At 43.1% G+C, this 14787-nt stretch overlaps 1 protein-coding gene across 4 annotated transcripts in view; it reads left to right on the top strand.

The window, feature by feature from the left end:
* HELZ2 (helicase with zinc finger 2) overlaps positions 1 to 14787 on the top strand; it is a 77482-nt gene that overhangs the window by 28603 nt on the left and 34092 nt on the right. For 2 of the 4 annotated variants that reach the window (XM_042462384.1, XM_042462383.1), the window contains 7 exons: positions 568 to 676; positions 915 to 2019; positions 4161 to 4344; positions 5330 to 5437; positions 6354 to 6874; positions 8562 to 9212; positions 11273 to 12059. In XM_042462384.1, coding sequence (XP_042318318.1) covers positions 1022 to 2019; positions 4161 to 4344; positions 5330 to 5437; positions 6354 to 6874; positions 8562 to 9212; positions 11273 to 12059 — 3249 coding nt within the window. In that variant the 5' untranslated portion in view covers positions 568 to 676; positions 915 to 1021. The remainder of the gene's footprint in view (positions 1 to 567; positions 677 to 914; positions 2020 to 4160; positions 4345 to 5329; positions 5438 to 6353; positions 6875 to 8561; positions 9213 to 11272; positions 12060 to 14787) is intronic. The other 2 variants (XM_042462382.1, XM_042462385.1) reach the window with 1 other exon arrangement.

Raw genomic sequence — 14787 nt, 5'->3', positions numbered from 1 at the left:
CGCTGTGTAAATGTACAGTGCTTTATAAATAAAGGTTTATTATTATTATTATTATTATTATTATTATTATTATTATTATTATTATTATCTGGTCTTTAAAATTCTCTTCTTGAAAGCTCTTCTCGATAGCCAGCAACTCCAGCCAATGCAATCTCTCTGGCACTTTCCTTCATAGGCTAAATCTGCGTTATCAGTCCAGTAACTGTACAAAGACTAGCACTGTTTAATAAATTATAGCATAAGCTTTTGTAGACTGAAGCTTAGGCCCCATACAGACTGCCAAAATATAGCTGCTTTGGGTCACTTTGGAGGTATGCTGCTTAAATTATGCATGCATCCTAAAAGTCTTAGGACTGGATCATGGCTTTGGCGTGGCTTCCGAACTCTTAGGATGCATATATCATTTAAACAGCATACCTCCAAAGTGACCCAAAGCAGCTTTATTTTGACCAGTCTGTATAGGGCCTAAATTGATCATGAAAGCTTATATCCATAGTAAAATGTGTTTGTCTTTAAGGGATCAAAAAACTGTGCAGGTTATTTTGGTTTCTTTTTGTTTTGCTGCAGTGGGGTAACTGTGCCATTCCTGGAAATGTTTGCGTATTTGAAATGAGATGAGGGTGCACTGAGAATGAGATGCTTTGTTAAAATTCCCTATTGATGCCAAAGCTGCTTGGTAAGACAGATGAAATTTGAATTATTTTTGGTGTTATTTTTGCTCACAAATTATGCTGAAAAAAATTGGTGGGGGATGGCTTTGGCAAAATTGGCAGGTACCTCCAGGGCCTACAGAAGTGGGATCTGAGGGTGGAGGGTCTCATTCAACACTTGCTTTAATGGAATAGTTTTATAGAGACATATACTGTAATGTTGGATTTCAGATCTCTTATTGACCTTGATTTTGTGATTTCCAGGAGTTTGGTGAAGGAGGCACTTGCTGTGCATATGCAATAATCCTCATCTACATCCAGAGGACTCTTTGTTCTCCCTCTGAGCGGGTTTTACCAGATCTTTTGTGACCATGCACCATCGAAATGGGGTGGTTCAGACGCCGCTGGACGGCCTCCGAGAGCAGCTGTTTTTGTATCTGGCCTGCTCAAAATGCAGTCTGCAGGAGAACGAGATCACCTACCGACTGAAGGAGGTGGAGCACCACTGCATGATGGAGATCCTCCTAGCCAGGTGCAAGGGAGAACCTACGAAACTGTGGCGGAAGGTCGGCAGGCGTCCCAACTTCCCAAGCCCAGCCCATTATGACATCTGCAGGCACTACGTCCCTGGTTTGGGTTGCACAAAGCACAGGAACCTTTGCACATTTGCTTGGAGCCAGGAGGAGGTGATCGTGTGGACCTTTGAACGGAAAAACAACATGGAAAGGCACATTCTCAAGATGCTCTTGCAGAGGGCTCAGAGCAGCAGCTTATCAAGCAGCCTCACCAAGCCTCCTAGTCCCAGCATCTCAGAGAAGATCCGTAGTGAATTTGGAGGCCATTTCCAGGAAATCTGCAAAACCTGTTTTTACCAGACTCCCCAAAGGATTTCCACTAAGGATTCTGGCCGGACTTGCGAGAAGCACTGGGAAGCAGTTTTGGTCCATGTGGTCACCAATGGCAAGATGAAGGAGCAGTACACAGAAATCCGTCCCCGTCCTGGAGCCATGAAAAAATTCATTTACTGTGAATACATCTCTACAGGCAGGCCATGCAATCGCACTCTTCGTCAGTGCTATTGTGCTCACAGTGATGTGGAACTGGCGGTCTGGGAGGCAGAGCAGAGCCATGGCCTGGCACGCATAGACCTCCTGTACACACCTGTGGACTGTAAACCAGTAGAAGAAGATTCGCGGCCCAAAGTCCGGTTCTATTGCCGAGTGTGCCTGGTGACGTGTGACTCTCAGGAGTGCTTTGAGAACCACTGTTCCTCCTTGGAGCATGCACAGCTGATCACCACTGACTCCATGGTTGAGTGGACTCATCGTGCCCCTCCATACAACCCAAAGGGCTTTGTGCTTTGCAGCCAGTAAGTTAGACGGTTCCTGTAACTTATTTCTGCTTTCATAGGAATTGAAAGTTTTTCAAGATCAGGGCTCACCAGAATTATTCATAGACATGTCGTTGTGTACCTTTAAGTTGTTTCTGACTTTATGGCAAACTCTCAGGTCAATCTATCATGGTGTCTTCTCAGCAAGATTTTTTTCAGAAGGACATTGTCATTACTTTTTTCAAAAGCTGAGAAAGTGTGATTTGCACAAGGTCATCCACTGGGGCTTCCATAGCCGACTGGAGATTTGAGCCTTTGCCTCCCAGAGTCCTAGTCCAGCACTGAAACCACTACACCAAGCTGGCTTTCATTCATAGACAACAGGGTCCTTATTTGGAATAAAAATTTGGGTTAATGGCACAAAACCCTCGTAAATATGCAAAAACTGCAAAGAACAAAAACATCATGTTTTTACCTGAGAGGACACCTCTCTAGGAATCTCTAGGTCCTCCAATTCAACTCTGTGGTCAACATCCGACAGATACTGACTATAGAACTGCACTGGAGGAGCTACAAACGCCTAGTAGAGTATTCTCTCTAGGAATCTCTAGGTATTTCAGTACAGCTTTTAGTTCAAGTTGACCATAGAGTTGCACTGGATGACTTCAAGATTCCTAGAGAGACATATTAATCAAATCCGTGAATAATCAAATCCGCAAATATGGAGGGATGAGTGTACTTGTGTTCATTGATAGAAAATCCTGTGCAGAGATTATTTTCCATCCCTGTTATCCAAGCCAGTTTCCTAACAATATGGCACACTTAAGAGCTGGGCTGGTGAAAACTTGCTCTTTTCTGTAATAACAAGTCATGTGGATGTCTTCTCTCAAAGGCTTTTAGTATTCTCAGCCTTGTCAATGAGAAGTGTAAGGTGCACAAGCCTCGTTTCAGGTGAACACACTTGTGGGAAACTGTTAGTTTCTGAGAAAGCATATGCTTTGCTTTTGCTTGGTTGTTTAGTAAGGATACGGGGGAAAGTGAGGCCCAAAACAGATGGTCCAAAAGCGCCATGTCGGCGCCAAAAATAGGGTGGTGACACCCCAGAGGACCTTTTCAGCTGCCACTCCTAAAATATGGAATGACCTGCCAGAAGAGATCTGCCATATTACATCTTTGGAGGTGTTGAAAAAGGCGATAAAGGTGGGTCTCTTCCAGCAGGTCTTTCCAGACTAACCTCCAGCTGAATTAACCAAATTGATCCATTCACTCTTTCACCACCTCTCCTGAAGGTCTCTTGGAATAATTCAACCTGTGTCAATCCTTAGTTACAAAATTTGTAACTAAGTACACTGTCTTGGGGATATTGTATTGTATCTTAATGTTTATGTGCAATTTTAGCAGAAGGAGGGAAGGTTAAGGGGATTAGGGAAATTTTATTATTGTTTGTATATTTGTTTTATTGGACTGTTGTTACCCACCTAGATCCCGGAAGGGAGAGGCGGGATATAAAAAAATATTTTATGATGATGATAATGATGATGATTGGAAGTTTTATTCTGACACTCCCAATTCTTTTGGGAATCATGTTTGGATCACCTTTTTATGCTGTTTTGGGGGTACTGATGAAACTGTTTAAAAGCTAACACTGGTCTTAGAAGGGTGATATTTTTCCAGCTGATAAATTGAGTCATTAGTCTGAAATGTCTTTTTAAGGGTATGCTTCTGCATTTGGTTTTTGTAGCCCAAATGTAGAATTTTGCATGTTATTTTGCACACTACTGAATTTCATCTTGCTAATTTCTGCCCAGAATTTGTGAGGTGCAGCCCATTTGTAGCCAGTAATCCTCTAATGAAGTGAATACTGTGGTCCCAGAAGACAAACTTCTGTCTATATCAGTGGTTCCCAAACTTTGTTCTTCTGAACTCCCAGAAGTTGATGTCCAGCTTGGCCAACAATCAGAAATTCTGGGAGCTGAAGTCCAAAACACCTGGAGAACCAAAGTTTGGGAACCACTGGTGAATACCATCTATGTAGCCAGTCATTCACTTTTGTTATCTTCCTGTCCCTGTGTAGTCCTCTATCTCTGACTGGCAGAACTGATGTGAATACCACTTGTGCCTCAAAACCCTTAAGCTTCCTACCCATGAATAACTGCATTGGGGTGGGTTTCTCTCTCCAGAGTTGATGGGTGTGAATACGGAGAAAACTGTGCCAAGGCCCATTCCATTGAAGAGCTGGAGGAGTGGATCCAGAGAGCCAAAGTGGCAGAGACGAACAAGATGTCTGCTAAGCAAGATGGTCTCCTCTCTTACCAGGACCGGCTTGTTGCGGAATACCAAGAAAGCCACAACGAAGTCTTAATTGTACGTTGTTGGCCACTAAAGAGGAAAAACTTCTGGCTGAATGTAGGAAGTCTGGTATTTTTGTAAAACGAGAACAAAATTAGAGAGGGGGGTAAGACAAAATCAAACAAACAGAACAAACAGCTTCATTTATATACCGCTTCATACTGAACTAACAGTGTCTTCGCAGTTTACAACTGAAACTAATTGCCCCCAACAATCTGGGTACTCATTTTACCGACCTTGGAAAGATGCAAGCCTGAGTCAAGCTTGAGCCCTTTCGCTGGTACTGAGCTCGCAACCTTATGGTTTTGAGTGAGTGGCTGTAGTACAGGCATTTAACCACTGCACCACCAGGGCATCTCATGGTAAGATTGTGACCATGTGCAAAATTGTGGAGAAGGTGGCATTCCAAGGTTAACTGGGGGCAAATGTGGCCCTCTGGCAGTTGCCCACTCCTGGATTGAACTGAATTTGAAATTTTAGAATATTCTAAATGTTAAATTGTAAAATCCCTGACTGTTTCTCTCCCCTAAGTTGCTGTTTAAGCAGAGTGACAAAGATGTCTGTCTGCAGTACATAAAGATATGCACTTATGGGGTGAGGGTGCATGGCTAGTATCACAGTCTAGAAGGCATCCCAAAATCTAGATAGAGCCTCTTGTCCAATATCCTGGTCTTGAAATTACAGAATAATTTGGCAAGTGTGGAATATGAAACAAATATAATCAGTGGTGCCTTCCATCTCAGTTACATGGTGAATCCACTTTGTTGTTTTTTATGCTGAACTTTAACAGGAGGAATTTAAGGTGCTGAAGCTATTTGAGGGATAGTCTTCAACATCTTACATAGGTCCTTTGAAGTTCAGATAAAGATCCAGAGTGAATTTACTTTCCCACTGACACTGGATCTGTCAGACAAATCCATACATAGAGGGACAGTTTGGTGCAAAGAATTAGTTACATCGGTCGTCTTGCCTGGCCTCAACGTGTTGCTTCTTTCACCAGCTTTCAGAGGAAGTGGATGGTGTGATAGTCACTTGTCAGCAGCCACTGCGGGTGCAGTCAGAGGATAAGAAGATGTGCTACCGCTGGCTTTTCACAGTTCATTCCCAGGTAAGCTTGAAGATGAGAAAATGCCTCCCCAAATAGCAAAACAGAATCCTGGAGCCTCTCTTTGGATTCTTGCAAATGATGGGTATGGCTCTGCACACAGTGGCATGAATCTAGGGAAGATAATTTTGCTTTCTGTGTGTATTAGGCATAGGATGCTACCTTATATTAGAGCAGACTGCTTGCTGTGTTTATCCATGATACTGTACATGGTCCGGGGATGGTTCTTTAGGATCCAAGGAAAGAGCTTTTTGCAGCAGAACTGTGGGGTTTTTTGGGACTCTGCTACCATAGCTGTGGTGGCTGGGAATCATAATCCAGAAAAAGTCACTTTCCTAATCACCAGTTTCTAGGTTTTTGATCTGTAAGACTAACTAAAAGAAAGAAGTTGGCAGCATGAGCTTTCATAGATTTAAGTCTACTTCCTCAGATGCATTTGTCTTCAGACTTAAGTCTACAAAAGCTCATGCTGCCAACTGCTTTCTTTCAGTTATTCTCAAAAGGTGCTACAAGATCTCTCTACATACTGATTCTACAGACTAACAGGGCTGTATCTTTGAATTCTAATAGTGCAATCTTTTACTTTAACAGTTCTGGCAATATTATATGAAATCTTGGAGTTTGTAGTTTGGTTAGCACTAGAACTCTCTGACTTAGAATTCTAAACATACTTTCCTCAATTCCAAATCCTATGATTCTATAAAACTGAATCATGACAGTTGAAGTAGAAGCATAGTGTTATAATTGTGTAGTGTGCCTGGACTTCAGGGTGATATATTTTGGTAGATACCTGGGTGATTTGTAGAGATTGGTAGGAGTTGCCATGGCTGTGGCTATATTGGCTGGCAAGGAACTTTGGGCGTTGTAGTCAACAAAATCACATTTCCAAGCTGCTCATGCTATTTTGCTCCAATTTCAGAAGCCGCTGGTTCATGTGGCCTTGCTGAGAAGAGTCCCAGGGGCAACGTTTTCCCTAGCAGCAGATGGACACAATTTGGGCCTGACTTATGCCTCAGGAAAGAGATTCAAGACTCGGCCAGGAGCTGCGGTTGAAGTTGGGGTGTTCATGGAGTGCCACACTTTTGGCGTCTATGAACAGTGGCTAGTGTTCGACGTTGGAAGCCGCCCCGTCTTGGTCCGAAAACTCCAGGCTAAGGTTGGCCAAAAAGAAACTTCCTCCTGGCGTATGGAACTGACCACAGAACATAGCAGCCATTTTGTGGACTTTGAGCGCTGGCACAGCGGCAACCGTGTGGTGGTGCCTGGCGTGGAGCGGACTGCTGACGAGTTGGAGCTGCTGGCCAAGTACAAGGCCCCATCGCTGGCGCTGGATTTCCAGCGGGATGCTCAGGGCCAGCCGATCACCCCATTGAACTATCGTGAGCAAATGCACAACTTCCTGTTCAGGGAGGAGGAGGCGCAACGAGCGCTGATTGCTAAGTGAGTATTAAAAGAAAATTAAATTCATCACATTAAAAGGATAGTTTGAAACAGTATCAAATAATTAAAAAGCATACAAAAGCTTCAACATACTCTCACCTTCCCTGGAAATAATTACACATTGAAAGCCTGCTTGAACATTCTGGGCCAGGAGGGCCACATTTTGCCTCTTGTTTAATGTAAATTGGGGGTGGAAAAAGTACACCGTGAGGAGCGTATGTTACCCCATAGTCTTTTTTTTTTGGCCTTAAGCGCCCCCCCCCCCCCCCGAAATAAAAATTAAATGCTATGTCTCAGAAAGCCCTCTGGGTGATATGGGGGGCATTTTCACTATATTTGGTCTCCTTCAGGCTATTCCATGATATAAAGTGTAATTGTGTTGTAGGAGGGATGAAGTTCAAAACTTCTGAGCTAGTGACACCTTTGCTTTCCAATGGTTCATGAACACAGACTTTGAACTTTATTGGACAGGCCCTGGAATGGGCTTGTTGCATTCTAAAAGGGGGTTGTCTGATAAAGTTCTTTGTTTCATGTACACAATTACCAAAAATATTACGTATAAAATTACCAGGCTATGTGTATAATGTATATAGGAAAGAGGAATGAACTTTTTAGACTTGGGGCTAGACTCCCAGATATCTTGTTACATATATGCAAATATTCTAAAAGAATCCAATATCGAAAACACGGTCCCAAGTATTTTGGATAAAGCTGACTCAATCTGCATCTTTTTTCTTTCCCTCCATCTTTGCTCCTTCCATCTCTTTTGCTGACTCCTGGGTCAAGAAATTTATCCACCTGTCCTGAATGGGGTCACACTTCCCCTGAAGGACGAAGTTCGCAGCTTAGGAGTACTTCTGGACTCATCCCTGCAGTTGACATCTCAAGTAGATGCGACGGGCAGAAGTGCTTGCTATCAGCTTCGGTTGATACGCCAGCTGCGACCCTACCTGGGTCAAAGGGACCTTGAAACTGTGGTATATGCTCTGGTAACCTCTCGCTTAGATTTCTGTAATGCGCTCTACATGGGGCTACCCTTGTACCAAGCTCGTAAGCTACAGTTAGTACAAAATATGGCAGCCAGATTGGTCACCAGGGCATCTAGGTTTGACCATATAACACCCATTCTGAAAAATCTTCACTGCCTGCCAATTTGCTTCCAAGTACAATACAAGGTGTTGGTTATTACCTATAAAGCCCTACATGGCTAGGGCCCGAGTTACTTGAGGGACCTCATCTCCCCACACAATCCGCCCCAAACACTTAGAACATCCGGGAAGAATCTGTTGGAGATTCCATCTTCCAAATATGTCTCCACATCCCAGACAGCCTTTTCAGTGGCTGCCCCGCGGATTTGGAACAGTCTCACCGAGGAGCTCCGTCTCATGACCCCCCTAGAAACATTTAAAAAGAGGCTTAAAACCTTTCTTTTTTGCCAAGCCTTCCCTCCCCCCTGAGGAATGAAGTTGAGTGCTCTTGATGCCATCGATTCTCTGCCTTACCCTATGAATGATTGTGTTTGTATAATTGTATTACTTGTTTTTATCTATTTTTATGAGATGTTTGTAATAGTTTTTATAGTCCTTAAACCGTTTTTGATCTAGGGAAAAACGTAAATACAAATAAATTTATTATTATTATTATTATTATTATTATTATTATTATTATCTCTTCTCTTCTGACATAGGCTGAGCTTGCAAGTGGTCCTTTCCTTTCGACAGATGATGGCAATCCCTCTCATGGGGATGAAGTGTGCTCCCCAAGGGGAACTCTATGCTGAAATCACCACCCCTTACTCTCTGACCCAGGACTCCGAGGAAGGCCGCCTTCTACACCGCTCTGTCAATACTGCCTTCCTGGCCCCAGCCCCACCCACTAACAACCGTGTCTTTGAAGTCTCCGTGGAGAGGAGCAACATCACTGACAGAAGCATTTGGCTTCTTCTGCCTCGGCGCTGCTGCTTTGAGCTTGGCCTCAAAGCAGACATGTCCCTCCAGGTGGAGGTCCAGTTCCAGATCAATCAGCTTCTCTTCCGGAAGTGGCATCATGCTGTCGACAAGCTCTGTGATGTGCGGCTGGTCCTACCGGATGTGGCCACATGTTCTATCCCACAACCCCTCAGGCAGGGTCTGTTGCCATTGCTGCACCGTGGGAATGCCAAGCAGAACCAAGCCCTTTCCTTCATCATTGGACAAGTGGCTGGTGGGATCCGGCAAGTGCCTCCTCTCTTGATCTATGGACCTTTTGGAACTGGAAAGACCTTTACCTTGGCCATGGCAACCCTGGAGATCATCAAGCAGCCAGGAACACGAGTGCTGATCTGCACTCACACCAACAGGTCAGCAGAGTTGAGGGAATTGTTGTTCTTATATATATAGTTACTATTGGGGAGGTTTAGGGTTGGGGAATGTGTGAAACTTGCAGATGCTGCTGGAGCTACAGCTCCCATTAGCCCTAGCCAGAATATCCACAGGTGAAGGATCGTGGGGTTGGGGTCCAATAGCTCAAGAGCTATGTGTTCTCCAGAGGAACATGTTGTTGTTGTTAGAGGTAGGGGAACAACAGTGTTGTTGTCTTCTTGTTAGCCCATCTTTTTCATAGTTTGGAACTTAAGGCAGTTTACAACAGTTAAAACAAACCTAGTTAAAATCCATAACATACAAGAATTAAAAAGCAGTTACATTATAAAAAAATAATGCCAGTTCAAAACATAAAGTGCCAATGCTGTGTAGTGATAATGACTCTGGAGATCAGGATTCAATTCCTCCACTCGGCCATGGAAACCCACTGGTTGAGTATGGGTAAGTCACACACTCTCAGCCCCAGAAAACCCTGTGATAGGTTTGCCTTAGGGTCACCATAAGTTGGAAACTATCTGAAGGCACACACAAACCACAACGTTTAAAAAACCCAATAGATAAGCTGAGTTATTGATGATTGTGGTCATTCAGCCTGTGTCCAAGGAATAGTTTCCTTTTTCTTTTATTATTATAGTAGTACAGGGGAGGGAGTTGGGGTGGAGAATATGTGGAGTTCAGATACATTTGGACTGCCATTCCCATCTGCCCTAGCCAGCAAAACCAATCATTATGAGTGTTCTAGTCCAACCACATCTGGAAGACCACATTTCTCCCATTCCTGCCCCAAAGGTATAAGAACATAGGAAACTGCTTTTTACCCGAGCAGATTATCTCCTCCTTTAGTGTGATGTTGTAATGCCTTGTAGTAGCATTCACTCCTTTTTGATTTTTCATATTTTATTGTGTTACTACATGGAACGTGAATAGATTTCATTGATATTCTGATTACTTGACTTATATAGAATATTCAACAGTGTGAAGGTGGGCATTTTTAAAATTGTTCTACAGAAACCAAGGCCCAGTACAGACCACCACTTTGCAGCGGGCTGGGACCAAAATTAAGGCTGGGGAGCGTGGAGCATCGGCATGCTCCATGCTCTCCCAGCACCATTTTGGACATGCCCACGGCCACACATCATGTGCACTGATGACGTGCCTTGTGCGCCGCCTCTGAATGGGGCAGTGCAGAAGAAACGTCACCGCACCATTCCTGGGCGCTAATGGTGCCTTGGCAGCAGCGTGAAAGTAGCTGCTTTTTGTGGCTCCTTTTCAGAGCGGATCGTTGCTGTGCCTGTATGGTTGCAGCAGCAACTATCCAGGGCAGAAAGGGGCAGCATCTCGCCATCACTTCCTGCCCATCTGTACCGGACCCAAGTCAACAACAATAACTGGCCTGTGTTGGTTGCATAAATACTCACCCCTTGAGTGAATATTATATGCATTATCTGGCCCCAGCAGCATTGTAAGGTTTTGCGTACAGAAGGTTCTGCCATATCACCTGCTCCCTTTTAACTGGAGGTGCTAAGGACCAGCCATACAAACTGCCAATTGCGGCCTCTAGAGGCTTTGATTAGCCATTTTGCCCCATTTTCAACTTGACCTGTTGTAGGCCCACAAAGGCCATGCTTTTTCTTTTTTAAAAAAAATCCCTATAGGTAAACAGGCAAAAAGTGTGACTGAAGTTTGACTGAAGTGCTTTGAGCGTGGAGTGTGGAAACAAGGGTTCGAATCTCTGGTGATTCATGGAAACAAGTCACACTCTCAGCCTCCAAGGAAGCCCCCTCTGAACAAATCTGGTCAAGAAAACCCTGTGATAGGTTCACTTTAGGGTCACCATAAGTTGGTAATGACTTGAAGACACAAAACAACAAGTGGTCAGCACAGAGTTAGGTCCTTTGGGGCCTTATGTGCCCCCAGGGTCCACATTTCACCTAGTCAAGGTATAAAATAATAATTGTAAAGCATTCCTTCAGTTTTAACTCTGAACAAAAAAACATAAAGGCTGGATACCACAAATAAATTCCCTTTTCCCCCACAGTGCTGCTGATATCTACATCCGTGAGTATTTCCATGACTATGTCACATCAGGACATCCTGAGGCCATTCCATTACAGATCAAATACATTGGCCACTGTGTGAAAACCACAGACCCAATCACGCTGCGGTATTGCTGCCTTTCCCCAAACCGGGATTCCTTTCGCCTCCCCACTAAGAAAGAACTGGACCAGTACCGCATTATTATCACCACTTGTATGCTCTCCCTGGAACTTGGGCTAACTGCTGGCTATTTCAGCCACATCTTGATTGATGAGGCTGCCCAGATGTTGGAGTGCGAAGCTCTGGTCCCTCTCTCCCTTGCTACTTTGGAGACCCGCATCATCCTTGCAGGGGACCACATGCAGGTCACCCCAAAACTTTCCTGCCTACGGGAGGGTGAGCAGTGGGCTGATCACACATTACTCAACCGCCTCTTCCGGTACTACAAGAAGGAGAAGCATGAGGTGGCCCTGAGGAGCAGAATCATCTTCAATGAGAACTACCGCTCTACTCCCAGCATCATTGACTTTGTCTCCAGGCACTTCTACGTTGGCAAGGGAGATGCCATCTGCGCCAAGGGCAATGTGCCTCCTCACCCAGAATTCTACCCGCTCATGTTCTGCCATGTCGCTGGCTCACCTGAGAGGGACATGTCTATGACATCTTGGCTTAACAACTTGGAGATTAGGGAAATCATTGAGAAATTGGAAGAGATCAAACAGAGATGGCCAGATGAATGGGGAGAGCGGGATCTCAAGAGAATCTGTGTGGTCTCCCATGGCATGCAGGTAAATTAACAAGTCCACGGGGCTCAGTTGTTGTGGGCAATGACAGGAGTTTGCTCTGGTCACAAGTCTGAATCCTATCTCATCCCAACAAAACTTGAATATTGTTAACTACTGTATATACTCGACTATAAGTCGACCTCATGTATAAGTCAAGGACTGGTTTTGGGGCCAAAATGATTGATTTTTATATGACCCATGGATAAGTTGAGGGTAAAACTTAGGGGCATGTAACAAAGGATGTAAAGGATGAAGTAAAGGAAAACAATGCCAAAGAACAAATTCAACAAGCATAACTGTTTATGCCCATACTAAAGGCTTCATGGATGAGAAAGCAGAAAGTAGGGTCAGTGCTTCCACGACAGATTATACTCGTGCCTTTCACCAGGGGATGGTTCCCTTTAAAAAAAAAAAAGAATTAAAGTACAGTACTTACATTAACCCATGGATAGGTCAGGTTTTTTGGGTCAATTTTTAAACCTAAATTTCTAGACTTATACATGAGCATATACAGTACTTCGTTTGGTTGATTACTGCTAAGTTGGCTTTTGCTTATGGCAAAATCCTATGAGTGAGAGACCTACAAGAGCATCTACTATTAACAATCCTGCTTAGGTCTTGCAAACTCAGAACAGCTGTGGCACTTCCCCTATTGCCTTTACTTTTCCCAGCATTATCATCTTTTCCAGTGAACCATGCCTTCCCATGATGTCTCCAAAATACAATAGCCTCAATTTAGTCATTATGGTTTCTAGTGAAAGCTCATTCTTGATTTACTCTAGGACCCATTTGTCTTTTTTTGGCAATCCTTGATATCCTCCAGTAGTCCATTACAGTTGAGTCAACATTTTCTCTGTCTAGTCCCAATTAAACTCTTTGAATCAGTGGGTTTTTTCTTGTTCATGTGCCAGTCAGCTGCTGATTCAGTGGGCTTTCTTTAGCTGGTACTAATCAGTAGAGTTCAGCTATAAGCTTCAACAAAGTGGGTTCTCCCATATGAAAGTGACTAGAATTTTAAGATTTTGCATCAGAGGTCTCTCTCCAGCTGCCTTGTTTGGGTGAATTTAGACCACAGCATGCCATGTTGGCTAAGAATGATGGGAATAATATTCCAATATGTCTAGAGTAGTGAAGAAATTTTGTTGTCTACTAGATAAAAGCAGCATTTTTGCACCACTTAAGAACTGTTACAAGAAAATATACACCTCAAGTTTCTCTGAGGGCCGAGTTTCCAAGAACTCAAGTGTACCCAAAATAATGTGCCATATTTTTAATATGTGCATAATTGGAATGAAATGAAAAATAGTTGGTTCATCTAATTCAGTTGGTTCATATAATTCTAATTATGCATAAATAAAAAAACAGGTTATATTGTGCAAATAAACGCACAAATTGGGGAAATACGTGCGCGCACACACACACACAGACATAAATTGGGTAAATTTTGCAAATAAAGGTGCATAGTAGAGAATAGATAGATAGATAGATAGACAGACAGACACACACACATGTTGAGTATCTCTTACCTGAAATGCTTTTGACCTGAAGTGTTCTGCATTTTTGATATTTTCAGATTTTGGAATCCCTGTATTTGCATATACATCATGAGACATAATGAAACTGGAGAGAGACTGAGGATCTGTGAATTGGCAGGAGGCATGGATTTAAGCCATTTCAAGATCCTAACATCTCTCTCCAGCCATGTCTCTATAGCCTCAGAAGTACGGTACAGGCACATATTATGCTACTTGTGTCGTAGCTCAAGAAATGTTGGATTTTGGAATACCCTATATACTCGTCTATAAGTCTAAAAATTTATGCCCAAAAATTGACCCCCAAATCCCAGGTCGACTTATTTACGGGTCATTGTGGTAATGTGATAGCAGCTCTTTTCAGATTTCCCCATTTGGTGCAGAGAGGAGTTTATTTCTCTCTGGAGCCAAGCAGAAAGAGTCTTGGGTGATTGATTGCTATTGCTGTTTGTTTAAGAGTCCCCTTTCCACCTGCAAATCTGGCTGAAATGAAAGCTGAAATGATGAAGGAAAAAGCCCCAATGGGAGTCTTTTTTACCATATGCACACATATAAACCGAAGGCGCCTCCAAGTTTTACCCTTGACATATCCATGGGTCATGGTAAAATCCATAATGTTGACCCCAAAACCTGCTCTCGACTTATGCATGAGGTCAACTTATAGTTGAGCATATATGGTACTTTGGATTTTGAAATTCTGGATAAGGGATACGTGTGTTTATACATGCACACATAAATTGGTTAAATAGGGCAAATAAATGCACAAAGTGGGGGATGCACACAAACACATGTATATATAAAATGTGAATTTCAGTTCAGGAATAAAACACGTTACCTATAATCCTGTTGATGTCATATACCTGTATAAATTCCCTTGCAAATGTATGCGTATTTATTTATTTTTTACTGTTGTGCAATAGGCACCATCAATTCATGGTTGCATTAAAAAGAGTTCAACCCATTTTACATGGGTTAGTACCAACACAAATTCAACCTAAACAATGAGGAAATAGAAATAGTAAAAGAGTTCTACCTGGGATCAAATGTTGATTAGAACAGGGACTGCAGTCAAGAAATTAGAAGACTAAGAATGGCGAGGGCAGCTATAAAGAGTAAAGATATACAAGTACAAGAATTGGAATTGCCCAAGCCATTGTCTTCCTTATTACTATGTACAGATGTGAGAGCTGGACAGTTAA

This window comes from Sceloporus undulatus, chromosome 4 (assembly GCF_019175285.1).
Source record: "Sceloporus undulatus isolate JIND9_A2432 ecotype Alabama chromosome 4, SceUnd_v1.1, whole genome shotgun sequence".
Taxonomy (NCBI): Eukaryota; Metazoa; Chordata; class Lepidosauria; order Squamata; family Phrynosomatidae; genus Sceloporus; species Sceloporus undulatus.
This window is presented reverse-complemented; position numbering and strand designations above follow the sequence as displayed.